This window comes from Myxine glutinosa, chromosome 1 (assembly GCF_964187855.1).
Source record: "Myxine glutinosa chromosome 1, kmMyxGlut1.1, whole genome shotgun sequence".
NCBI lineage: Eukaryota > Metazoa > Chordata > Myxini > Myxiniformes > Myxinidae > Myxine > Myxine glutinosa.
Genome location: NC_136261.1, coordinates 22,675,317 through 22,702,650, shown reverse-complemented (window position 1 = coordinate 22,702,650; position 27,334 = coordinate 22,675,317). Strand labels below are relative to the sequence as shown.

The 27,334-nt window shown below is 43.9% G+C and overlaps 2 protein-coding genes across 18 annotated transcripts in view; one reads left to right on the top strand and one right to left on the bottom strand.

Annotated features, from left to right (window-relative positions):
• The window catches only part of LOC137421786 (uncharacterized), a 99,765-nt gene extending 88,046 nt beyond the window's left edge, over window positions 1–11,719 (top strand). For 5 of the 14 annotated variants that reach the window (XM_078768310.1, XM_078768375.1, XM_078768410.1 and 2 more), the window contains 2 exons: window positions 2,200–2,331; window positions 11,138–11,719. In XM_078768310.1, the coding sequence (XP_078624436.1) occupies window positions 2,200–2,331; window positions 11,138–11,160 (155 nt within the window). In that variant the 3' untranslated portion in view covers window positions 11,161–11,719. Of the gene's footprint in view, window positions 1–2,199; window positions 2,389–11,137 lie in introns of all 14 variants that reach the window. The other 9 variants (XM_068108203.2, XM_068108209.2, XM_068108217.2 and 6 more) reach the window with 2 other exon arrangements.
• A 13,689-nt stretch (window positions 11,720–25,408) lies between these two features.
• Window positions 25,409–27,334, bottom strand: part of POP7 (POP7 ribonuclease P/MRP subunit) — a 69,348-nt gene continuing 67,422 nt past the window's right edge. For all 4 annotated transcript variants that reach the window (XM_078768693.1, XM_078768813.1, XM_068108267.2 and 1 more), the window contains exon 4: window positions 25,409–25,748. In XM_078768693.1, coding sequence (XP_078624819.1) covers window positions 25,584–25,748 — 165 coding nt within the window. In that variant the 3' untranslated portion in view covers window positions 25,409–25,583. The remainder of the gene's footprint in view (window positions 25,749–27,334) is intronic.

Here is a 27,334-nt window from a genome sequence, read left to right as displayed (position 1 = left end):
GAGCTATAGAGACATTGGGGAGTGTTCTTTTTCACTCACTTGGAGCACAGTGAGTTATCTTACCCGAGCTGATCGTACCATCATAAGATGTGTTGATTGTATTGTTGATTGCTATTATTGTTGTATCGTTATTCTGGTGTGATTTTTAATACAATATTTGTTTGTTGATAACCATTGGTGTGGTTTCACTCGTGATTTTTGACACGGAGTAACACATTAATCTGCCGTGGCCCCTTTCGGGCTCGGAGGTACACCGTGACCAGGGGGTCGGGGAGGACCACGTAACAATACCAACGCATACCAAGACGAACGCATACGAACGAGCCAGCTGCTGATACAGGAGAAGGCGAAGTCTTTGTTCCAGGTTCTTCTGAGGAAGTACCCAGAGGATAAGGACACAACCTTCGTTGCAAGCTCTGGATGGTTTGCATGCTTTAAACGGCGCTTCAGCTTGCACAACGTCAAGATTCAGGGCGAAGCCGCAGCTGCCGACACCGTAGCCGCCGAGGAATTTCCTGCCACATTGAAGAAGATCATTGAGGACGAGGGATTCTTGCCCGAGCAGATCTTCAACGTCGACGAAACGGGCCTTTTTTGGAAGAGGATGCCTGACAGATCCTTTATCTCAAAGGAGGAGAAGACCATGCCAGGCTACAAAGTCGCGAAGGAGCGGCTAATGCTAATGCTTGGGGGTAATTGCACCGGCGACTTCAAGCTGAAGCCGCTCTTGATGTATCATGCCGCGAACCCCCGGGTACTTAAGAACATCCCGAAGGCGCGTCTTCCAGTCATTTGGATGAATAATATTGTTACGGTCCGCGGTTAAGGATGTTGTTTGCCGAGCGGAGGCACCGCGGCCTAACAGTTTCCCCGATTCACCCGACGTTGGCCGTATCGTGCCACAGCTATTCAATATGGAAAAGACAAAGACGACGGATGTGAAGAAAAGGAATAAGAAGGCGAAGGCAAAAAGGTTTGAAAATACGACTAAATTTATTTACTATGTACAGGCTCAAAATAACCAAGGAGAAGGAAAGATAAGAAAATAATATACAGAAGCTTTTTAGAGACACAGTGCAAATACTAGCTTATACAGACTTAATTGAATACCCAGGACAGAACAAACAGAACAAACTCACGTACACGAATGGGGAACTTGCAGGCAGGAATGGCTGGAAGGAGAGGAAAGTCCAATGGGGTCCTACAGCACAATCGGCTCGTTGGGCCGCCGCCGTTCCTTCGTGGCCCTGCTCAAAACCGCCGTCCAGGCCCCAAGCGGCTGTCGAGTGTTGTTGCTGCTGTGGACGCTGCTGCTGGCGAGCAAGGCGACGAATAGCAGGCTTTGTGCTTCCCTGGATGATCTCTTCTCTTGGACCTCACAACCCAGCTCTGCCTTGGACCCTTTCAACTCAGCTCTCCTCTGACGACCCAGCTCTTTCCTTTGCACCTCACCACGCAGCTCAGCTCAGCTTTTGGACCTCACAACTCAGCTCTTGTCATAGCTCATCTCCTTGGGGAACGTCCCGCGGCGGGTTATATAGGCCCCGCCCCTCAACCTTCGCGAACCTCCTTGATGTTTCTCTCCACACCCTCTCCAAGTCCAACCCCTTGTTCGTGGTTGGTTGAGTGGGGCTGACTCACTCCTCCCCTCTATGACGAGGTGGGGACCCGCCTTTCTTCCCCAACCCTGCCTCGTGGTCAATGGCGGCAATTGTTGGTTGGCAATGCGAATGGCAATTGACGAAAGGGGAAATGGAGGTTTTTGGGAATGGGAATGAAGGGAATCTATCTTTTTCACTTGGTGCAATGGAGTGTCATGTTAATGGAAGACAAGGCCTTACCCTAAAACACATAATAAAGATATAAACTACTGAACAAGGGTTTTATCGTGTCCTTCAATGTGTGCTTTATGGAATTAACTACCGGGACGCCCTTTTAACCTTTACACAACACTGGAGGCAGGAGGGGCCAGAATCAAACAATTTACTATACAATACAAAAAAACATAATCCTCATATCCGCAACAATATGAAGGCATGGGTAACCGTCATAATTTTTGAAGAATGGTTCATCAATCATTTCATCCCGGCTGTCAGGAGCTATTGTCAAGAGAAGAAAATTCAATTTAAATTGCTGCTGATTTTGGACAATGCACCTGGCCATCCCACTAACCTCGGTCATTTTGACCCCAATGCGAAGGTGGTGTACTTCCCACCCAACACCACATCGCTCATCCAGCCTATGGACCAGGATGTGATCGCGCTACTGTCTCCGCCGCACTCTTCGTCAGGCTGTCGATGCAACGTCGGAGGAGGAAGGCATCAACATCAGGCAGTTTTGGAAAAACTATAACATCTACCAGGCAGTGCTTAACATCAATGCTGCATGGTTAGTGTTTGTCTTCATTTTAAGGCATTTTTAAGGCATTACGCCCGGTTCACATCAAAAACCGAGTTACGTCATGGCTTATGGAACCAATTAATGACGTAGGCCGGGGTATTGCTGTATATGTATTTATTTATTTATTTATTTTTGTATATATATATTTATTTATTTATTTATTTTTGTATATACAGTATATGTATTTATTTATTTTTATATTTATTTATTTATTTATTTTTGTGTGTATATATATATATATATTTCAATTGGCATAAGAGCATGTGGTAAATTCTATTCTACTGCATAATCTTCTGTAAATATGGAAATCAAAAGGCTGTTGTGGAAGGGATCAGTCGTGACTTTTATTATACAACCCTTTGATTCCAGTACCATGCGACCATCGGTTTTCTTGCTCAGTAAAGAGTATAAGCACTAATTGAATATATAATTGTGTGCACTTCCACACTGAAAAAACTTCAGTCATTATAGCTTGAAACAAACACACGATATTGATGAAACTTGGCCACAAGCTTCATGTCTGATGACTAACGAAGGTGTATTGACTGCATCAAAATCTGCGCTCTTTGGGGGGGGGGGGGGGGGGGGTGGTAGAAGAGAGGGATTTTGACCCCTCCCACAATACATATTTGCTCTCTTCTCCGAATCTACACACACAATTTTGACTCAACTTCACTACAACCTTCATCACCTGTGATGTAACGCAGTTTGTTTACGGTATAAAAAATATCGGGGTCTAAGGGTGTGTGCGAGGACGGGGAGGGGGGGTTGAATGACTGTTGCTCCTGATCCAGGTGAACTCCAGGACCCACGGTCCTATTTCAATTTTGGTTAATACAGTTTTTTTCATTACTATTTGGACTTGATCACCCCTAAAATGCATATTTTGACATCAATTTTTCAAAAACTTTTGGGGTGAATGCCCCCGGACCCACCTGTTAAGGAGTCGTGCTTGTTACTTTCCTTTTTTTCCAAAGTTCTAGTTTCACCAATGCACCTCTATCGTTGCACACCTTTGAAAGAATTTGCACACCATGAAGACTCGATTAATGAAGATTGCATTAATCCGCCATGAAGATGACGAGTGGATTAACCAGAGTTCATGGAATATCTTATCCCACGCAGTCTTGAGAGAAAAAAGGACATTGATGGGGTGTATGAACTGCAAATGTGATCGGTCGAGATGATGTAAAATGGCGTCGTATTTTGTCCAAGTACTGCGGAATGAAAGATTTTTGAAAGTGCCAAAAAGGAGATTTGTGTTCTACAGTGTTCAAGTATATTTTAAAGGTTGTAGAAAAAATAAATTTGGAAGCTTACCACCGTTCGTGCAGCTTCTTCTACACCTCCTCATTTAACATGTCACATTAGTTCTTCATGCCCGTTGTTTGTGTCCTTTATGACATTGCCAAGAACAGTAAGTTTCCTGTTTGGAATGATTCAGTTGTTTAACTGGCAGATAGACTGAAAAAAACATCTCGCCCCTCGATGCGCATGTGCGATTGGAATGGATTTACTGCTAAACTGCAGGTTTGTTTTCTGATCGATGTCACGATTTGTGTTCAACAAGTAACATTCAATTGAAATCAAGTTTTTCTCTCGATGATAAACGTTTGTATACAGACCGACAAACAAAGTGAACCAATTGCTTGACCTTGCTTTGCACTTTGCATGTGTGGGGGTAATTATTACGCACTGCGACTACAAAACATAACAATGTCCCGCTGAATCGGGGTAGTTATTTTGCTGCAAGGCCATCAAAATGCAGGAAATATCCCCTTTTCTCATCCTCATTTGAAATAATCTTTGGAGCACAAGTCCAAAGTAATACAAAAACAACAACAACAACAGCCATGCACAACAGGTATGTTGTTATTGTTGTTTGTATTTGAAATAATCTTTGGAGCACAAGTCCAAAGTAATGTAAGAGTACAAGCAACGTAAGAGCACATCCTCTTCCGAATGCTTGTTTCCAGAGCCAAGTGTTATGCAATATTCTTTGATGTCCAATGTTGTTTGCCAACTGCACCTTGGTATCAGACCAAGGTAGATTGATGCAGCAAATGCTAACTTACGAATACAAATTACGACTGCGCTCCGACTTCTTCCAGTAGTGTATGCCATTTAGTAAAGGTGGGCGCGATTCGGAAAATTTTAAGTCCGCTTACCGCTCCGCCAGCCCGTGTAGTCCGATTCGCTTATCCGCTTCAGCGGCCGAAAATCTTAGTCCGCTTACCGCTTATCCGCTTCGATTCGATTTTTTAAAAGCGCTTCGACGTTTTTAAAGCGATTTTTGACGTTTCTAAAGGGAATTTAATGCTTTTTAAGCCTAAATAGCCATTTCTAACTACTACAAAGACAAACAAAGCTTTTAAGATCAAAAATATACATTTTTATTTAAATAAAATTTATTCAAAATTTATTGAAATAAAGTTTTCCACTCGACTCTACTCTACTCTACAGTTAATTTAAATATAATTTTAATATATGCAAGTTACATTAAAGAAAAATCAATTTGCCCGTCCTTTCTTTGACAAGAGAGTCTACTAGTCAACAGACTAGCAGTCTGTTGACTAGTCCTCGTCTTCCTCCTCCACCTCGTGGGCCTTCTTGAGGATTTGGAGGTTGCCCTTCATGAAGACGAGGGCCTCGAAGTTCGGTGCAGCCAGGGCCGACCTCTTAGGCCTGAGGATGTCCGACCCGTAGCTGAACACGCGCTCGACCGAGGCAGAGCTCGGGAGCGGCGTGTTATGCCTGAGAAACAGAGTTACCCAAGCATCACGGAACTCGAGCGGGAAGAGATTGGGCGAGAGCCGAGTTGTTAGGGTTTCACTTATTATTCACTTAAATATATATTCACAATTCTAGAGTAACGGCTCAGGCTAACAGCTGATTTGGCGAATCGCGATGCGCTTTAATTTTTCGGTAGTCCGCTTACGCTTATCCGCTTCGGTTTCCGGGGGTTGTTCCGATTCGCTTATCCGCTTCTAAAACGTTAGTCCGCTGCAGCGGATAAGCGGACTTTCGAAGCGGACCGCCCACCTTTGCCATTTAGCCTCGCTCACTAAAAATTCTAAGCCTGGTGTTGGCTAAGCGGTTTGGGTGATGGCTTGGGATCCTAGGATCCTGAGTTTGAATCCCGGTCGATCATTGAATTAACACCAATGGGGTTGACTCAGCCTGTCATCCTTCCAAGGTTGGCAAATTGAGTACCAGCTCACTGGCAATTGGGGCACTGGATCAGCAGTACAAACGCGCTTCCAGAGAAATTATGCAACTCGCAGCCACAGGCTGCATACTGCATACGGAAACGACAACAACTAACAATTCTGGCTGTTTGGGAGCATGAACAAAAACAATTTTTTATTTTTTATTTTTTTTTGTATACTGAATCGAGGCTCGTGAAAGAGCTAACATTTACTTCACAAACAAATCAACCAGACAAACAAAATATATAAAAAGAGGGAGCGGAAGACAAGATGGGGAGAGAAGGGGAAGCACACAAACACAACATCCGAGGGCAAGGAGATGTGTGGAAGGGAGAGGGCCCGGGGGGAGGAGGCATGGGAAAGGGTGGGTGGGGGGGAGGGAGAAGTATAAAACACAAGGACACCAAGGACTTCCTGGACAGAAGTTGGTATTTCAAAAAAGTGGAATTGGGGTGAAATTAGCGGGGGTAGAAAAGATCAAGGTTTTGGATGGGGGAAGATAAGAGATGGTGGTGAACAGCTGTTTTAAAGACTTGGAGGGTGGAGTGGGATTGAAGAGAGTGAGGGAGTTTGTTCCAGAGGCGGGAGAAAAGAGGAGTGAAGGTGAGCAGAGAGTCTTGATTTTGGCAGTTTAACCATAAGAGGGTTGCAGGCAGATCTTGTGCGACCTGTAGGAATATTTGCGGGACAGAGCCCAGAGAGAGCTGGGGGGGCAAGGCCAGAGAGGAGTCTGTAGAAGACGGAAAGACCACCAACCTGCCTGCGGTGAGTGAGTGAGAGGCCTTTGGAGTTAGCTTCATCGCAGGAGATTCCAATGATTCTGAATGCTTTGGTTTCAACAGCGTGAAGGCGAGCTAGGTGTGAGGCAGGAGCACCAGCCCAGAGGGGAGAGCAGTATTCCATTGAGCTGCGGATGAAAGCCTTGTATGTGGTGAGGAGCTCAGGTGTGCCAAGGAAGGACTTCGCACGACGGAGGATGCCCAGTCGGCGACTGGCTTTGGAGGCCAGATTTGAAATGTGGTTTTCCCAGGAAAGATCATGGCAGATAGTGAGACCCAAAAGCTTGAGTGACAGAACTTCTTGGAGAGGATTATTCAGAAAGTGGATGGGAGGGTTGTCCAGTCGGTCTTTTCGGAGAGACATCGTGAGAGTGTGAGATTTGTCAGGATTGAAAGACATGTTCCACTTGTTTGCCCAGTCTGTGATTTTGTCAAGGTCTGCAGAGAGTGAGGAGGCTGCAGACTGCCGATCTGAGGGATGAAGAATGGAGCGACAGAGTTTAGTCGTCAGCAAAGAGATAGAGAGGATTTTCAAGAGAGTCAGAGAGATCATTGATGAAGACCAGAAAAAGCACAGGGCCCAGAACACTGCCTTGGGGAACTCCAGCCTGAATAGGAAGAGAAGATGAGAGAAACCCATTCAGGGCCACATGTTGACTATGACCAGAGAGGAAGTCTGCCAGCCATGCGTGGAGATTTCCATGGATACCAAAAGAGGAGAGTTTGGTGAGCATAGCGGGGTGCCAGAACGTATCGAAGGCACGTGATATGTCAAGGGAGACTGCTCTAATTTCCTGTTTGGCATTGAGGACCTCCATCCATTGTTGAGAAAGCAGAAGCAGCATGTCCAGAGTGGAGTGTCCAGGTCTGAAACCAAATTGATGATCAGAGATCAAGCCATTGGAGAAGAGGAAAGATTTCATATCTGAAGCAATGATGGATTCCATGACTTTGCTGATAATTGGGAGAAGGCTGATTGGTCTGTAGTTGCTGGGATCTGTTTTTGCACCTTTTTTGTGCAAAGCGGTGATGTTGGCAGATTTCCAAGCAGATGGAAGATGACCTTGAGAACAGAGAGAGGGAGTGAAAGAGCGGAAGAACATGATTTTAGGACCCGTGGGCTGATGCCGTCAGGTCCAGTTGCAGAATCAGAGTCGAGGGTTGACAGAAACTTTTCCACCTTGTCAGGAGGAAAGGACACAGAGTCCAGGAGCAGCTGGGTACGACTGTGTACGGTGGGTATGGAGAGGGATGGGTTTGGGACACAAGATTTAGAGGCAAACACAGAGTTGAGGCATTCAGCTTTTTCACGTGCGGAGTCAGCCGCGTGGCCATTTGAGGTGAGGGAGGGGATGGAGGGGGAACAAACACCAGAAACAGATTTGACCAGACGCCACCAGGATTTGTAAGAGGGAGACAGATAAGAGAGTTCGGTGCTGAGAATGGAGAGATATTGTTTCCTGGCTCTCCTGAGGGTGGACACACACTTGTTTCGGGCTTTGTGAAAGGAAATGAGATTTCCTTCCGTTGGATTTGCTTTCCAGGAGACGAAAGCAAGTTGTTTCTGGGCAATAGCCTCACCACAAGATTCCGTGTACCATGGACGTCTGGTCTGTTCTGTATGTAATTGTCTGTAATTGTCGCTGTCTGGTCTGTATGATGTGTGACGAGATTAACTGCTTTGAAGGCATGGTGGAACAGGAAGGGGTAGCATGTGGCCAAATCGTCCACCCAGAAGATCATCAATTTAGTGACTAATTGTTCTCAGAAACTGTGCGTCAGGAAAGCCTAACAGATCTTTTCTTCGGTTTCTGACATACCTAACCCCTCAGATTTGTCGCTTCCGGTAATTTCCCCACTTAACAGGACTGGGGCCAAGCAAACCCTGTGGCAACATGCCACAATTTAACCCCTACTATCAAGGTCTGCGCAAAATTTCCAACGGAAGCGAGTTTGTCTCGTGCCTTGCTTAAAATTGCCAACTGCGCACCAGGCCGACCCTCCAATAAGCGAGAAAGGGGTTTAATTGAATAACTAGATAGTATTCATAGAATACTTACTCCATGCAATCAACTTGATGTGAGCCAACACTTCTGTTTTTGAAAGTTTTTTTTTTCTTTTCTTTGATCCAATATGGCTGCCAGACCACATCAGGGATGACATTTATACTCTCAAATATAATTGTTGCGTCGATCACACAAGAAATTTCAAACTGATCGGATTAAGTGTTGTATTTGTCGAACAATGACGTCGATAACAAGACTTATTCCCCATGCGGAGTACTTAAAAATGAGCCACGTTTCTATTTTTTCCATGGAGCGGTTTCAGAGATTGGAGGTGCAACAATTTTCGGTTTTTCCAAGATGGCGCTTGTACCATGTGACCTACGAGTCATAATTGTCATTACAACTTTCCACATGAGGAGGTGCTCCGATGGTGAAAATTTTGTGCCCATCGGACTAACAGTTGCGGAGAACAAAAAATCTGAAACTTCATATACTCTATGATCTAGGACTATGTGAGTATGAATGAATGAATGAATGATCGTTTTAAGGCCATTTTCCCCACTACAGCGGGGGCTAGCCTTGCGGGCCCCATGACAATCATGGTTCCCTGTTTGAGGCAATGTTTTTATGGCCGGATGCCCTTCCTGACGCCTATGTGAGTGAAGAATTAAATTTATGATGTTCATAACCCATGCCTAGAAACCGCGACATAATGGGGTGCATGGATGATATGGGTACATGTGCCAATGGCAGCGTATTCAGTTAACGATGGTGGTGTTTATGTTCAGAATGAAAGCGTGAGGCGAGACTATGTGCTCTACGAGTGCCGTTCTAGTTGTTCATTGCATCACAGCAGTTGTAGCACAGTTACATTTCCTATCTGGCTCTGACAAAACAATGAACTTGTTCAAACACGAACACGAGGTTAAAGATTGTGTGAGTGGATGGTTGTCTGGAAGTATAATTTTGTAATGAATATTAAAAAGTGCATTAAAAACAAAACAAACAAGTCAGGAGACGACGATGGTTCACGAGCGAGCGGTATTCAATGACAAAGTACGGACTATAACCGAAACAGGCCCGGACAGGCCAGGCCTGGAAATGTCAAAACAAAGGTTACTGACCTTGAAAAAAAAAAAAAAAAAATAACCACCTTTAGAGGCCTAGCCTCTAAACGCCTAGCCCAACACCTTGAAATGAGATAGAAAATAATGTATAATCAGTTATGAGGTTAGTTGGCTACACAATACCGAAAATTCGGTGAAAAATGAAATGAAGAAAAAGAAAAATCGAACGAAATTTATGGGGAGGAGACACATGACATTGGCCTGACCAAATATCGAAACCCCTGTCAGATTCCACCAAACCCCTCGGAGAAGATGTAGCTTGAACTCGATTACCCCCTAAAAAGACATCTTTTTCTGGCGTGGCTCCGCCCACAATGGGTTCAATACGCCCACTCTAGGCAGGACACAACTAGATCATGATATCAACCTCCCACCCAAGTTTCATCAAGATCGGATGATATCGGGTAGTTATGCTGCGGACAGACAGACAGACAGACACACACATGATGAATATATTGGTCACTTGATAACTCGTGCACCAAAAAAACTTTCCCCAACAATTCCAAGGTCAGGTCAGATATGGGAGCATGTGCTGGAGGAGCGTGTCGCCGCATCCACTTTCCGAAGGTACTCCAGGGGCCTCCACTCCAGGGGCCTCTGTCTGGCCATCCTCCAGGCTGATGCCTGGCCCATCCCTATCTCCTTGAGATGCCGATCAAACCGAACAATTCCAAAAGATCTATCAAATCATCACGCTGTAGAAACCAAAGCTTTCAAAATCCATTGGTATCTCCTGTGACTAAGCTGACTGAGGGTCTTTCTCTCTCTCTCTGCAGGCAGGTTGGTGGTCTTCCTGTCTTCTACCGACTCCTCTCCAGCCTCGCTCCCCCAGCTCTTTCTGTGCTGTCCCCCAAATATTCCTGTAGGTTGCACAAGATTTGCCAGAAACCTTCTGGTGAAACTACCATAATCAAGACTATCTGCTCACCTTCCCTCTTTCTCCCACCTCTGGAACAATCTCCCACACTCTTCAATCCCACTCCTCCCACCAGGTTTTTAAAACAGCTGCTCACCACCATCTCTCATCTTCCCCCATCCAAAACCTTGGTCTTTTCTACTCCTGTTAATTCACCTCAAATCCACCTTTTTCAAATTCCGACCTCTTTCTTGAAAGTCCGAGCAGTGTCATTTATTTTATACCGTGTACTCCCCTCTTCCGCACCTCCCCTGCCCTCCCCCCACTCCCACCTGCCCCCCCACTCCCACCTGCCCTCCCCCAACTCCCACCTGCCCTCCCCCCACTCCCACCTGCCCTCCCCCCACTCCCACCTGCCCTCCCCCCACTCCCACCTCCCTCTCCCTTCCACAGATCTCCTGATGTCCATTTTCTCTGCTGTTGATGTGCTTGTGTGCTTCCCCCTCTCTCCCCTCTTGTCTCCCGCTCCCTTTATTATATGTTTTATTTGTCTCTGTTTATGCTCTGTTTTATGTGTTAGCTCTTTCACTAGCCTCGACCTTGTATACAAAAAAAATGGACGAAAATAAGAAAGGAAAAGATAATGCACTAACTTGAACGAAGGTTTTATAAACCATAGAATTCCATTGGATGGTCTCGCCAACTTCATGTCTGCGGTATGCACTTGTTTAACGACATCTCATTTTCTTGTGTTCTGCAGAGGAAATGCAAAATGGCGATTGAAGCAAGAACTGACAATTGTGTGGTGGATAGAAGAGTTGATATGGGTTTGGTGCACTTTGTTTCTTCTTCTTCTTTTGTGTACAGTTGGGATTGTGGATGATCTTGTTTAAAACTAAGTTACGCTGCAGAAACAATCTTTTTGTAATTACAAGTAATTGGCATCCTCAGACTATAACGCGTTTATAAAATGTTAGTTAGTTATCTGGTTTCTTTCTTGATGCAGTATTGGTTAGAACTGTAGATTTCAAACTTTTCCTTTATTGGAGTAAGAAAACCTTTTTTGTGTTTGAAAGTTTGTAGGATGATGACATTATCAATTCTCTTTTGACGAGTGGTGTTTTATAAACTCTGGACCTAGTATTTAAAGTTTCTGTTGCTTTCTCCACAACACTGAATTATGATTTTCTTTTTGGTGTTGTGTTGTTCCATTAAAGCAAGCAAAGAAGTTTTAGTTTTGTAGGATGGTTTTTTTTTCGTATTTTTTTTTTCGCCTTTTGATTGAATATCTTTACCCTGATGTAATAGCATTTGTGAATTTCTCAAATAAATGGCTGTTGTATTGCAGGTTTTGTGATTTATTACATGTAGAGCATTGCATTGACCCTGCCGCAACGTTTGATGACTGATAGTGCAGGTCAGATTCTATGACTTGCACACAGATTTTGTGTTTGATGAGTGCCCACCCTCCCCCAACCGTTCAACAGCATTACATACCTTGTTTATTTATTTTGGCAGAAACCTGAAAGGCCATCTGTGTGAGCACGGAGGAGTTAGCATTGTGAAGTTGTTGCAGGAAAAAAACATTTCACTTCAAAGTGAGAAAAGGGATTGGGGTGCTATCTCGGCAACATCGTATATTGATTCTACCTGGAAATACTCGCACAAAAGCTGCCTTTCTCGTGCACCGGTTTATCCGATCCCCTCATCAGCCATGGTACACAATCCTGAGAGCAAGGCAGATGCGATAAAGTACATTGTTTTAATTTTAATGTGGAAGACGAACCCAACTTTGGGCAACTTGCTGCTGTTCAGCTAGTAACGTGTGTACATCCATACAAGTTAGAAAATTTCATCTTACAAATCACAAGGCTGAATTATCCAACTACAGTCCACCCTCGTTAATCCGGACTACTTTGGTCCCAGCACCCAATGTCGGACTAGCGAGATTGTAGGATAAATGATTTTGCAGATTAGAGGGATAAAATGAATGGCGGAAATGTGTTCCTGGATGTTTTGGTCGGAAAGCGAGATTTCTGGATTAAACGGGGTCGGATTAATGAGGGTTGACTGTAGATGCCTTGTCACCCATCTCTGGAGGTTCCCAAAGCCCCCTCCCACTCGCTAACCTAACACTTCTTGACAAGAAAAAAAAAAAGAAAAAGTTCCATATATATATATACACACACACACACACACGGTGTACTCAGAAAGTATTCAGACCCCTTCACTTTTTTCACATTTTATGTTGCAGCCTTATGCTGAAATCGTTTAAATTCATTTTTTCCCTCATCAATCTACACTCAATACCCCATAATGACAAAGAGAAAACAGGATTTCAGAAAGTTTTGCAAATTTATTAAAAAGAAAAAACTGACATATCACATTGACATACACTACTGGTCAAAAGTTTTAGAACACCTCAATTTTTCCAGTTTTTATTGAAATTTATGCAGTTTAATTTTACAATGTACTCTGGAATGAAGCATAGAACAAAAAAATAATTGGAGATAAAAAGAAATCATAGAATCATTTTGTTTAACAAAATTTAATTAAAATTTTTGACTTGGCAAAGTAGCCACCTTTTGCAGGTATAACCGCCGATCACACTCGTGGCATTCTTTCTACAATGGAAATCAAATATTGTTCGGGAAGTTTTTCCCAACACTGTCGCAGAAGTTCCCACAAATGTGTTGCACTTGTAGGTTGCTTTGCTTTCACCCTTTTGTCCAGTTCATCCCAAACCAGCTCGATGGGGTTTAAGTCTGGAGACTGCTGGCCATTCCATGATTTGAAGCCTACCGTCTTGTTCTTTTCCTCGAAGGTAGTTTTGACATAGCCTGGAGGTGTGTTCAGGGTCGTTATCTTGCTGTAGGATGAACCCCAGACCAACTAGGACCAGAGGGTATTGCATGGCGCTGCAAAATGCTGTGGTAGCCCTTTTGGTTCAGCGTGCCAGTCACTCTGTGCAAGTCGCCGACTCTAGGTCCAGCAAAAGAGCCCCAGACCATCACGCTTCCTCCTCTGTTTGAGAGTTGGTGTCACATACTGAGGAACCATCCTTTCGCCTACTCGACGGCATACAAAAACCCTCGTGATGAACCAAAGATTTCAAATCTTGATTCATCGGTCCATAAGACCTTCTTCCAGTCTTCAGTAGTCCACTGGCGGTGCTTCATGGCCCAGGCAAGCCTCTTTTTCTTATTTTGCCATCTTAGCAATGGCTTTCTTACTGCCACTCGACCTGTCAAACCTGCAGCTTGAAGTCTTCTCCACAGTTGAAACTGAGACTTGCTTACTTCGACCAGTGTTAAGCTGTGATTGAAGCTGTTGTCCTGTGAGCCGCCTATCACGCAAGCTGTTGACTCAGAAACTTGTCTTCTGATTCTGTTGTGGCTTTGGGTCTGCCAGACCTCTTCCTGTCAGTTTCCTCCAGTTTCCAATATACTACTTCCTGCAGTGCGATATTGTCCAAATAATGCTTCAGAGGGTGTAATAACAGTCTATTCCAATACTGCTTTTATACAGACAGGGGGTTTGTAATCAAGTAATCAGCAGAGGTTGGGACACCTGTAGGAATTGTTTGCATCAACTTTCAAGGCTTAATTTATTTACATTGCTGCAGAACAGCTATAAGTTGTTAACCCATTACTTGTTCCCTGAAGAAGGCCTTTCTTACAATATTACAAATGTGCAATTTACATTATTTTCCAGTTTTTGCTCACCTAATCTTTTTTTTGAACCTCGAGCAGTTTACTGCTTACCTTTGTGCCATTTCAGGTTATTCACTGGACATCAAACTGTGTAAATTTCAATAAAAACTGGAAAAGTTGGTGTTCAAAAACTTTTGTAAGTATTCAGACTCTTTGCTATGACACTTGAGATTTAGCTCAGGTGCCTCCCATGCTTCCACACCTTGATTGGAGTCCACCTTTGGTACATTCAATTGATTGGACATGATTTAGAAAGGCACATACCTGTCTATATAAGGTCTCACAGCTGACAATGCATATCAGAACAAAAACCAAGCCATGAGGTCGAAGGAACTGCCTGCAGAGCTCAGACAGGATTGTGTTGAGGCACAGATCTGGGGAAGGCTACAAAAAAAAATCTGCTGCATTGAAGGTTCCCAAGAGCACAGAGGCCTCCATAACTCTTAAATGGAAGAAGTTTGGAACAACCAGGACTTCCGAGAGCTGGCCGCCCGGCAAACTGAGCAATCGGGGGAGAAGGACCTTGGTAAGAGAGGTGACCAAGAACCCGATGGTCACTGGCTGAGCTCCAGAGATCCTGTGTGGAGATTGTAGAAACTTCCAGAAGGACAACCATCACTGCAACACCACCGATCTGGGCTTTATGGCAGAGTAACTGCTAATGCAGTGGCCTAATTACCAGTGAGCTGGTACTCAATTTGCCGACCGCGGAAGGATGACAGGCTGTCAACCCCCCTGGCGTTAATTCAACGATCGACTGGGATTCAAACTCGGGATCCTAGGATCCCAATCCCGCACCCTAACCGCTAAGCCAACACCAGGCTTTTGTGGCAGTCACATGGCTCATAGAGCTCTGTACCGTGGAAGCTGGAAAACTCGAACCTCACTCAAGTTAGACTAATCACAGGGTTGGTTGAATCATTTATTTAACATCTTGCACATTTGCAAATGGCTAGTAACCAATATCTTCTATGTGCACACATGAGATACAGAACACGATGTTGTCTCACATCAAAATGCAGGTCCGCTCCAACTGACAATCTCAAGAAGCAGCTTTTATATTCCCTCATGGTCCCATGGGTGGGAGAGAAGAGAATATGTGAGTCACGCAAGGTCATCCGAGCTGTTTGTCAAAACAGTCTCCCAAGGTTAAAAAAAAAGGAGTCATGAATTTGTTCAGATGAGTTCGGAAAGGTTTTTTAATTTATTTTTATTTTATTCTTTGCAACTGATACATTCCATTCCCATGCTGTGAAAGAGAGATAAGCAAATGCAAAAGATTAAAACAAGGCAGCATAAGACCGCATAATATTGCCTATTCAGTGAGTCAAGCTTGAAGGGAAGATAAAACATCCATATGTTGTCCTAATGCAAATACTACGATGCTCATTCGTAGTCAATGAACTTGGCAAACTTAATCAATTCTCGAGACCTGGAGTCCAGACGGTTCGGCGCCAGCCACAGGGCAACCTTTTTCAATACTTTGTAATCGATACTTGTGTAAATGTACTTTGTCTTCGCATGCAACATCATGTAGATTATGCACATTTAGTAATCTTATTATAACAGAGCAAACGTATATGGTTATGTATGTCGCTATGTATGTTTATATGTGACGAAAACGTCTTCTTCTTCAAATAAAATTACCACCCTCTTAATTGCGTTAAGACTGCTGAGACCTCTCAGACCTTTGACGACCCTTTAATTCCCCCAAGACCCCAGAAGAGCCAAAATACCCTGAAGACCCAAAACACCCCAAAGACCCAAAACACCCCGAAGACACAAAACACCCCGAAGACACAAAACACCCAGAAGACCAAAAAGACCCAGAAGACCAAAAAGACCCAAAACACCCCGAAGACCCAAAACACCCAGATGACCAAAAAGACCCTGAAGACCCAAAACGCCTCAAAGGCCCAAAATACCCTTAACGGCCCAGAGGATCCAAAAGACCCTGAAGACCCAAATGGCCCTGAAAACCCAAAACACCATGAAGACCCAAAAGACACCGAAATGGTCAAAGATGCCTACCCCTCTGAAACGACGTGTGGTGAGGCACGCCGAGTCACGCTAGTTCACCTAATTCGCCATTTAAGTAAAGCTAATTCCTTTATATTTATTCTGATGCATTCACTATTTCCACAAAGTACAAGTTGGATTATTTAATTTACAAAGAAACACAGTTGCACAAAATATTACACTGACAAAGGTAGTCTTGGTTTATATATAAAAAGATTTAAGAAATGGAGAAAATAAAAAGTAATTAATTAATTAATTATTTAAATATTTAATTAAAAATATTTAATTAATTAAATCAATTAATTAAAATTATTTTAAGAAATTTATTTTGACAATATAAATGTAATATTTTTCATGAAAAATAGTTCAATTTGCCTTTGCCTTGGTTCATAAGGAATTTAAACGGTAACAAAGGATTACACTGGTTTGCCAACCTGAGACATAGTTCAGTGAGAAATGCCGGCGATAACTCACCTACTCTTCACGAAAGACACCATCTCTTTTCCAAGAAGAAAACATTGTAGAATAATTCTTCTTCTTCCACAGTACTACTGTTGTGGAAAAAACTCGTACCTCCAGTTAGACCAGAAACAAGTTGGTCGAACCATTCGTTTTAAATATGTATTTACAGTTTGCAAACAGAGTTGTTAAACACCTTAACGTGCCTTGCACGGAGAAAGCACCTGAATGCACTTCTAAAATCCATCTCTGAGAGCTCTGTATATATACTCTTTCAGGAGTGAGTGGGGGGGAACTAATGTTTAACAGGTGTGAGGTCTTGGCCATGGTGAACATTCCTGTGAAATGCTAGAATAGCACATTATTTGATAACCCAATAAATTGATTGCCAGAGTCTCATATCCTGTTGGTTCCCTGCGCAGAGGGAGAACCCGAGAGAAAATATCTCAGGAGTTCAATTGTCCAAATTCATTCATTCAGTATTTCCCACCTACAGCTATGCTGGCATACTTGGCTTGTGCTTTCTCCCCCCTCCCCCCGCCCCCCCCCCCCCCAGAGGGCCACACCCGAGCCGATTGAGTCTCCCTTTCAAAACCTACTTACAGACCTTTCCTTATATGCTCTCAACAGCTTCAGATGTGCAGAAACAATAATGCTTTTTGCCCCTCTCTCTTAAAATCCACTCAACAGCAGCCCAAAACCTGGGCCACCTTTGTTGGGGATGGGGGGGGGGGGGGGGTCCACTCCCCAAGCTACACACCAGTGTGGACTGAGCCAGCTGCTTGCTCCAATCCACTCCGAACAGAGGATAGTTTAAAAGAATCTTATTTTGTAAAATCTGCTATATAAGAGAGTTGTTGGTCTGTCGGTGTGTGGTCGCCATTTTTCTCAGAGATGGCTGAACGGATCTTTGTCAAACTTTCAGAGGTTCATCAGCGAGTGCCTGGGAGTTTCAGGCCAAAAAAAAAAAAAATCTTTTTGAAAGATTCGGTTTTTTGGGGATTTAAAATAAATCTCTATAGTGCCTTGGTCTTTTTAAATGAATGACAGTTATAATTACATACAATTACACTCGCATAAATAAATACAAAACAATCACCAGACATTTGAACACATCAAACAATTCCGGAAGTGGTTGAAGTTGGTGGTAAGGCTTCTTCTTCTTCCTGATTGGCATCACACTTCACTCAGAAACGTGATGAACGGCACATTCACCAGCATATATTCAACAAAAATAAATTTACCCGTGCAAAGAGTGCTTGATAACCTGAGTGTTGCCCAGGTAAAAAAGGAAATTGTAATACCGTCTAACCTCAGTGTTGCCCAGGTAAATAAATAGCACTGCAAAGCGGGCGTAACCCCTCAGCCCATGCATGGTGGAAACCAATTTCAAGATGGCTGCCGTGGCGGCCATATTGAAAATCGCAGCACGCCCATTTTCGAAAGGAACCTTCCTGTACTCAACCCCAACACACACTGCAAAAATGGATTTAATCGGACAAGCCATTCTGCTCGAAATTGACGGAAACCAATTTCAAGATGGCTGCCGTGGCGGCCATATTGTAAATCGCAGCACGCCCATGAACCTTCCTCTACTCAACCCCAACACACACTGCAAAAATGGATTTAATTGGACAGGCCATTCTGCTCAAAATTGATGGAAACCAATTTCAAGATGGCTGCCGTGGCGGCCATATTGAAAATCGCAGCGCACACATTTTCGAAACGCACCTTCCTCGACTCAACCTCAACACACACTGCAAAAATGGATTTAATCGGACAAGCCGTTCTTGAAATTGACGGAAACCAAAAGTTGACGGACGCCCGGACGACGTCCGTGACAATACCCCTTAACCCAATTTGGGCTGAGGGGTGAAAAGGAAATTGTAATATCCTCCAACCTCAGTGTTGCCCAGGTAAAAAAGGAAATTGGAATACTCTCTGCCATCATCACCAGGTGGCGTTACATGGTATACGTTTACATAGAGAATTTACGCCCCTCTCCTGGTCCCCCACACTCAGGCCACGGCCACATCGCCTATGTTACCCCCCCAGCCAAAGTTGTATTTGTATTTGTACCCCAAGTAAAGTATACAAGCGTTTATAGCTGGAGTACCTGGCGTTGCTCAAGCGAAAAAGAAACTAACATATTTGAAATGAGGGAAAATGTGACAGGAAAGCAATTGCATCCAAATTAGAATCCATCACAAATGTGAAATCATCATTTTACCTTTTTGTTGAATGTATGTTGGTGAATGTGCTGTTCATCACGTTTCTGAGAAGTGTGATGACGTTCATGAAGAAAAAGCTTCACAACTAACTTTGTACACTTCCAGAATAGTTTGATTTATTTGGGTTCAAATGTTTGCGAATTGTTTTGTATTTATTTATGTAAATGTGTACTAGTGTACAATTATAACTGTCATTAATCAAAAAGGCTTAGGCACAACAGAGATTTAATCCAAAAAAACGAACTTTGTTTTTCAAAACTTTTTTTTTTTTTGGCCGAAAACACTCCGAGGCATTCACTGATGAACCTCTGAAAGTTTGACGAAGATCCGTTCAGCCATATCTGAGAAAAATGGCGACACAGACAGACAGACCAATGGCTCTCTTACAGTCGTGGCCAAAAATATTGGAACCCTTGCACTTTTTCAAATAACTCACAATTTTCTCTAAAAATAAATTGAAATTGACGAAAGTATTTTGTCTCCACAATTCTTTATTTCACTGTTAATATTACAGAACCTTTGTTTTTGATTCAGAACTTAATATATACTTTTAAATCAGAAAATAAAAAGAAATGGCATTGACAAAATTATTGGCACCCTAGACTCAATATTTGGAAGCACGCCCTTTGGAGAAAATAACTGCAGTCAATGAGCTTCCTCCACCTCTCCACTGGCAGTTTGTCCCACTCTTCTTGTGCAAACTGCTCCAGTTCTCCCAGATTTGAAGGGTGCCTTCTCCCAACTGCTGTTTCCAGATCTCCCCACAGGTGTTCAATGGGATTTTCATCTGGACTCATTGCTGGCCACTTCATAACAGTCCAGTGTTTTGTTTTGTCTTTTGTCCATTCCTGGGTGCTTTTTGAAGTGTGTTTGGGGTCATTGTCCTGCTGCAAGACCCATGACCTTCGACGGAGACCCAGCTTTCTGACACTGGGTGGAACATTGCGCTCCAAAATGTGTTGGTAATCTCCTAATTTCATGATGCCATGCACACATTCAAGGTATCCAGTAACAGGAGCACAGCAACCCCAAAACATCACTGAACCTCCTCCATGTTTGACTGTAGGGAAGGTGTTCTTTTCTTTGAAGACTTCATCTTGTTTTTTGTAAACATAGCGATGGTGTGCTTTCCCTAAAAGCTCTAATTTGGTCTCAACTGTCCACAGGACATTCTCCCAGAAGGATTTTGACTTGTTCAGGTGTGTTTTGGCAACTCCAGTCGGGCTTTCTTGTGTCTCTCTCAGCAACAGTCGAGTCCTCCTGGGTCTCCTACCATAGAACCCCCTTTCATCGAGTTGGCGACGGATGGTGTGAGTTGAAACTGTCGTAACTTGTGTCTGAAGGTCAGCTTGAATCTGTTTGGCAGTTGATCGCGGTGCTTTCTCCACCATTCAAACAATCCTTCGCTGCAATCTTCGATCAAGTTTTCTCGTGTGGCCACATCCAGGGAGGTTGGCTACAGTGCCATGGGCCTTAAACATGCTGATAACATTGCTTACGGTGGACACAGGAACATCATGGTCTCTGGAGATGGACTTGCAGCCTTGAGATTGTCCATGCTTGGCTACAATCTTGTGTCTGACATCTTCAGACAATTCTCTGGTTTTCTTTCTTCTCTCCATGCTCATTGCATGGAGACCTAAATTAGTAGGAGACCTAAATGGACATGTGGGAAGGAGTATGGATGGTTTTGAGGGAGTTCATGGGGGTTACAGATATGGTGTGAGAAATGGAGAAGGTGAAAGGATTTTGGAGTTTGCTGATGGAGCTGATTTGTAATACTCAGTTCCAGAAAGAGGATAATAAGCTTGTTACATACACGTCAGGTGGGTCGACGACAACCGTTGACTACCTGATGGTGTGTAGGCGAGATAGGGGGCACCTCCGGGATACAAAGGTGATCCCGGGGGAGGAGGCTGTTTCACAGCACCACTTGGTTGTCTGCGACATAAGGGTGAAAGGTGGGAGGAGAGCTCGGCGGGTGAAGTACCAACCGAGAATGAAGGTGTGGAGGTTGAAAGAGGTGACAGTAAGGGAGGCATTAAAAGAGAGGCTGAGTAGGGTAGAGGATGATGTGGTTGAGCTTGAAAGTGGTTGGATGTCAATGAAAGCTATTCTGTTGGGAGCCGTTGGTGAGGTATGTGGATGGACAAAAGGACCACCGAGGCACTCGGAAACATGGTGGTGGGATGATGAAGTTGGAAAGAGGATTGACGAGAAGAGGAAGAAGTTCAAGGAGTGGCAGAAGGCGAAGAGTACGGGAGCAGAAACAGCAGAGCATGAAAGTTATAAGGCAGCCAGGAAGGCTGCAAAGAAAGAGGTAGCAAAGGCACAGGAGGCATGAAGGAAAATGTTCGGAGAACGCTTGGATTCGGAAGAGGGTCAGAGAGCAGTATTCAGGATTGCAAAGCAGATAGCGAAAGAGGTGTGATGTGATGGGGGTGAGTTGCTTGAAGGATAAAGTGGGACAAATCGTTGTGGACCCAGATGGAATTAAAGGAAGATGGAAAAGATATATGGAAATGCTGTTGAATAAAGAGAAACAATGGGATGGCAACATAGAGAGTAACGCAGTTTTAGGACCGGCAGAGAAGATAACTGAGAAGGAAGTTGAGGAAGCGATAAAAGCAATGAAGAGTAGAAAAGCGGGAGGGCCGACGGGAGTTGTGGGAGATATGTTGAAGGCAGCAGGACGTTGGGGTGTGAAGAGAATGACAGAGATCTGTAATCTGGCAGTGAAAGAAGGCCGCATTCCAGTGGATTGGGAACAGTACCCTCATCCCTCTATACAAGGGGAAAGGTGACCCTCTGGAGTGTGGCTCGTACCGAGCGATAAAGTTATTGGAGCACGGAATGAAGGTATTGGAAAGGGTGTTGGAGAGGAGGATAAGGAAGAAAGTGAAGATCGACGAAATGCAGTTTGGATTTATGCCAGGAAGAGGAACAACAGATGCGCTTTTTATTGTGAGGCAGTTGCAGGAGAAGTACATGGAGAAGAGGAAGAGGTTGTTTCTTGGGTTTATTGATCTGGAGAAAGCATTCGATAGGGCTCCACGCAAAGTATTGACATGGGCATTGAGGAAGTTAGGAGTGGAGGAATGGTTGATCAGAGTAGTGATGGCAATGTACAAAAGAGCGCGCACAGCTGTAAGGACGAAGGACGGGAACAGTGGTGAGTTTGAGGTGAAGGTGGGAGTGCATCAGGGGTCGGTACTAAGTCCACTACTATTTGTAGCTGTGATGGAGGTGCTGGCTCAGAACGTAAAGGAGGGTTTACCATCGGAGTTGTTGTATGCAGATGATCTGGTGTTGATTGTGGAAAGTATGGATGGACTGAAGGAAAAGATGAACAAGTGGAAGGAATGAATGGAGACAAAAGGTCTGAAGGTGAATATCGGAAAGACGAAGGTGATGGCAAGTGGTAAAGCATGTGGTGAGGTGGAAAGAACTGGGAAGTGGCCGTGTGCTGTGTGCAGGAAGGGTGTCGGAGTGAACTCCATTCAATGTACAATTTGCGCTGAGTGGGTTCATCAAAAATGTAGTGGTCTGAGAGGGTCATTAACCAGTGTGGCAGCTACATTCAAATGTAAGGTGTGCACAGAGGGAGCTGCAGATGGAGGAAATGTTGAGTTGGATCTTGGAGACGGCGTGAAGCTGGAAGGTGTGAAAACATTTTGCTACCTCGGAGACATGCTGAATGGAGAAGGTGGATCAGACTCGGCAACGGTTGCTGGAGTGAGATGTGCATGGAAGAAGTTTCGGGAACTGAGTGGCATGCTGGTGAGGGGAGTGTCGTTGAAGCTGAAGGGAAAGGTGTATGCTGCATGTGTGAGAAGTGTTACGATTTATGGGAGCGAGACATGGGTAATGAACGTAGAGCAGCAACGAAGGTTGGAAAGGGTGGAAATGCGAATGGTTCGATGGATGTGCGGAGTATCGTTGAGAGAGAGGAAGACAAATGATGAATTGCGAAAAATGATGGGAATAGAGCCTGTGATTGATGCTGTGAAGAGGAACAGGTCGAGATGGTTTGGTCATGTGTTGAGGAAGGATGAAAGTGACTGGTTGAGAAGAGTGATGGAAATGAATGTGGAAGGAAGTAGAGGACGGGGAAGACCGAGAAAGACTTGGCTAAAGATGGTGGAAGAAGAAATGCGGGCAAGGGGGTCAACAAGGAGAGATGCAGAAAATAGGGCAAAATGGAGAAGATTGTCATGGGGACCGCAAGGCTAACCCCCGCTCTCGCAGGGAAAATGGCCTTCAAATGCATGTTGTTGTTGTCTCCATGCTCATTGCGGTACACAGTGAAGGAAAACAGCAGAATGACTCCTTTTCTCTATTTAAACTGGTTGAATGAGTGATTTTTATATGGCAGGCAAGTGCAACTCACCACACGTGAGTACAATTCCCAAGTAAAGGAGAATCACCTGCTTGAAATAATCTAATTATTTCTAGCAACTTCTCTAAAAGGTGCCAAATATATTGTCTGGGACATTTTAGGATACCAGCTTGCTGGGATGAATGATCACGGTGTGTACCCCGGTTTAGAATAGGTACACCGTATCCCTGCGCATCCTAAGAGCGTGACCAAGGGTTGGCGTCAGGAAGGGCATCCGGCCATAAAAACATTGCCTCAAACAGGGAACCATGATTGTCATTAGGGCCCGCAAGGCTAACCCCCGCTCTAGCGGGGAAAATGGCCTTAAAACGATCATTCATTCATTTCATTCAAGCTAAGACTTAGTAATTAGTTCAGCTTTTATTGTTTTGTTCCACTGCAAACCAAAGAAATACATATGTGGATCCCAAAATATTATTTAATTTCAACAATTTTCTGGAAGAAATGGTGCATTGGTCCAACCCCCATCGAAATGGTCCAACCCCCATCGAAAACCTTGATCTTTTCTACCCCCGGTAATTCACCCCAGAGTCCTTGCAGTGTTCATATGTTTTATTCCTCTCCCACCTCCCCCCAAGTCCTCCCGATGTCCCTGCTCTCAAATGTTGTGTTTGTGTCCTTCCCCCTCTTCCCCCTCTCTTTTGTGTCCTTCCCCCTCTCTCCCCATCTTGTCTGCCGCTCCCCTTGTTTTTTGTGGTTTGTGTGTCGGTTTGTCTTTTTGTGTGATTAATGTTAGCTCTTTCACGAGCCTCGATCTTGTATACAACAACAACAACAACAACAACAAAAAAAAATTATTTGAAAAAAATGAAAGGGTGTCAATATTTTCGGCCATGACTGTATAGTGTATATAGATCATAGCCTCCATTGTCTTCATATTAAACAAGCCTTTTTACTTTCATATCTCATATAATTAACTAGAAGGGCACTCGGTAGAGCGCCTACCTCTGCCAGGCTGAAGAGTCTATGTGTTGTATCCCACTTATAGGCCGGATCTGTATTCGGACCTGAACCAAAATCTAATCGGCTTGTTCTTGTCACCTAACCAACTCGTCCACCAAGTTTAGTCATAACTCATCCACAATTTTTTGAAACATCATGTTATATAATCTCTTTTCGCCCGATCTCTCAATGGTGAAGAATCACTTTAAAAATTAAATAATCCTTGAATCTGAATCCATATTCAGATCCAAACCAAAATCAAATTGATTCGGTGTCGTCACACACCCAACCGATCCACCAAGTTTCGTCCAGATCCATCCATAACGTTTTGAGATGTCCTGCTATATATCAGTTTTAGCCCTATCACTCAATGGTGAAGAATCATTTTAAAAAATTATCTGATCCGGATCCGGATCTTCATCAAAATCGAGTAAATTCATTGTCATTCATCTAACCGGTTCACCAAATTTCGTCCAGATCCGTCCATAACCTTTTGAGACATCGTGCTATATATCGGTTTTAGCCCGATCTCTCAATGGTGAAGAATCACTTTTAAAAAATTATCTGATCCGGATCCGGATTCGAATCTTCATCAAAATCGAGTAAATTCATTGTCATTCATCTAACCTGTTCAGCAAATTTCGTCCAGATCCGTCCATAACCTTTTGAGACATCGTGCTATATATCGGTATTAGCCCGATCTCTCAATGGTGAAGAATCACTTTTAAAAAATTATCGGATCCAGATCCGGATTCGAATCTTCACCAAAATCAAATCATTTCGTCCTCGTCACATACGCCACCTCTCTGCCAAATTTTGTCCAAATCCATCCACAACTTTGAGATATCCTGTTCACAAACAGACAGGGGTGAAAACATAACCTCAATCCACCTTCGGTGGCGGAGGTGGAGATACAAGACCGAGGTCACATATGTGGACAGAGTTTTTGGAGGGGAAGATCCTCCAAAATCGTATTTTTTTTTTGGAGGTGGAGATCCCTGGCAGTCGACCTTCTGGGAAGATGACACGGACGGAACACACCAGCGAAAGAAGGCAGGAGTGAAAGAAAGAATAAATAAAATTTAAAAAAAGAAAAGGAAGGAGATATGGAGGCCATAATCTAGTGTGATTATGGGGAATCTTACTTCTTGCCCACCTAATACGTGGATGGTGGGCCCTTGTCAGTTTTCAGTCTTGTTCACAAATGTCAATAACACCTCCAAAACAAACTTTTAAACTCGTATTCGCTATTTGCAGGAAGTCAGATAGCGAGGAGATCTTGAGCCTTTTAATTCACACAAAACAAGTGAATAAAATGTGAAAAGCAAGGTTGCAAGTGACCCTTTTAACAGTCAAAAAATCTTACATCACATCAATCAACTCATTTATAGGTTTTGTAAACATAACTTCAAATGTCATGGTCCTGTGTTTCTCCACGTCTCGTCACTTTGGGCGATACAGGCGAATGTGAATTGCAGAAATCTGCCGGCTCTGGCTCTCCAGCTCCTGGTCAAAAACATCAACGTCATCTAAGCAACCCATGCTCCGCTGCTCCTCCAAGGTCACCGTCGAGGTTTGAGTCCAAAGCTCGAGTGGTCCACATTCAGCCTGAAAAGGGGCGCACAACAAAGGAATGCCTTTTTCAACTCGATGCTGCAAATCAAATTTAAACAATAAAGATTTTCTGAGTGCACGTGCCCCACGCCAAAAAAAAATAAAAAAAATAGGCACTCGCGACTTGACTCGCGACGCGACTCGTGGGGTCGGGTGGGATAAAAAAAAAAGTGAAATGGTTCTGAAACCAGCACACAGAATTTCACGCTGTTTGTGGAAGAATTCACTCAAGGTTCAGTTAATAACTTTAATACAACACAGTTGAATCATTGAAACATACGTGTATGGAGAGTGAGTAGCACACGAGCAAAACCCCTCTCTCTCGAAATGCTCCAGCTAACGTTCTTATATATTCTCAAATGAGCAAGGATGGTGGGGAGGAGATTTGAGACACCTGGGGCACTGTTTAATGTCTAACGGCCTTCCCCAGCCAACTGCAGACAAAGAAACCGATCGGAATGTGGGGCGGGGGAGTCTCATTCGGGTCACAAGATCTTTTGGTTTTATTTCATAGCCCGAGAAGGCTGAGATAACAGGATACATCTGGCAAGAGAACAAGAGAGGGAGTGGTTAGTTGCTCCAAAGAATGTTCTCATACATATAGGAGCTAAGTTAAAACAAGGTCAACAGATTGAAAAGTACAAATGATTGGATTCCGACAGAAAGAGCAAAAGGCCATTTTTCTATCCTGTGGGAGCTATCAACATTCCTTTTCCTTCAAGACAAGGCTAGACAGTCAGCTTTTAACATATTGGTTTTAAAAAACAACAAACAACAGGCATTTAAAGGCCATTTTCCCTGCAAGAGTGGGGGTTAGCCTTGCGGTCCCCATGACAATCTTCTCCATTTTGCCCGATTTTCTGCATCTCCCCTTGTTAACCCCCTTGCCCACATTTCTTCTTCGACCATCTTTAGCGAAGTCTTTCTCGGTCTTCCACGTCCTCTACTTCCTCTACTTCCTTCTACATTCATTTCCATAACTCTTCTCAACCAGTCACTTTCATCCTTCCTCAACACATGACCAAACCATCTCAACCTGTTCCTCTTCACAGCATCAATCACAGGCTCTATTCCCATCATCTTTCGCGATTCATCATTTGTCTTCCTCTCTCTCAACGATACTCCACAAATCCACCAAACCATTCGCATTTCCACCCTTTCCACCCTTCGTTGCTGCTCTACGTTCATTACCCATGTCTCGCTCCCATAAATCATAACACTTCTCACACATGCAGCATACACCTTTCCCTTCAGCTTCAACGACACTCCCCTCATCATCAGCACGCCACTCAGTTCCTGAAACTTCTTCTATGCACATCTCACTGAAGCAACCGTTGCCGAGTCTGATCCACCTTCTCCATTCAGCATGTCTCCTAGGTAACAAAATGTTTTCACACCTTCCAGCTTCACGCCGTCTCCAAGATCCAACTCAACATTTCCTCCATCTGCAGCTCCCTCTGTGCACACCTTACACTTGAATGTAGCTGCCACACTGGTTAATGACCCTCTCAGACCACTACATGTTTGATGAACCCACTCAGCCTCCCTTCTGGTTTAACATCTGCAGGGAACGATAAGGA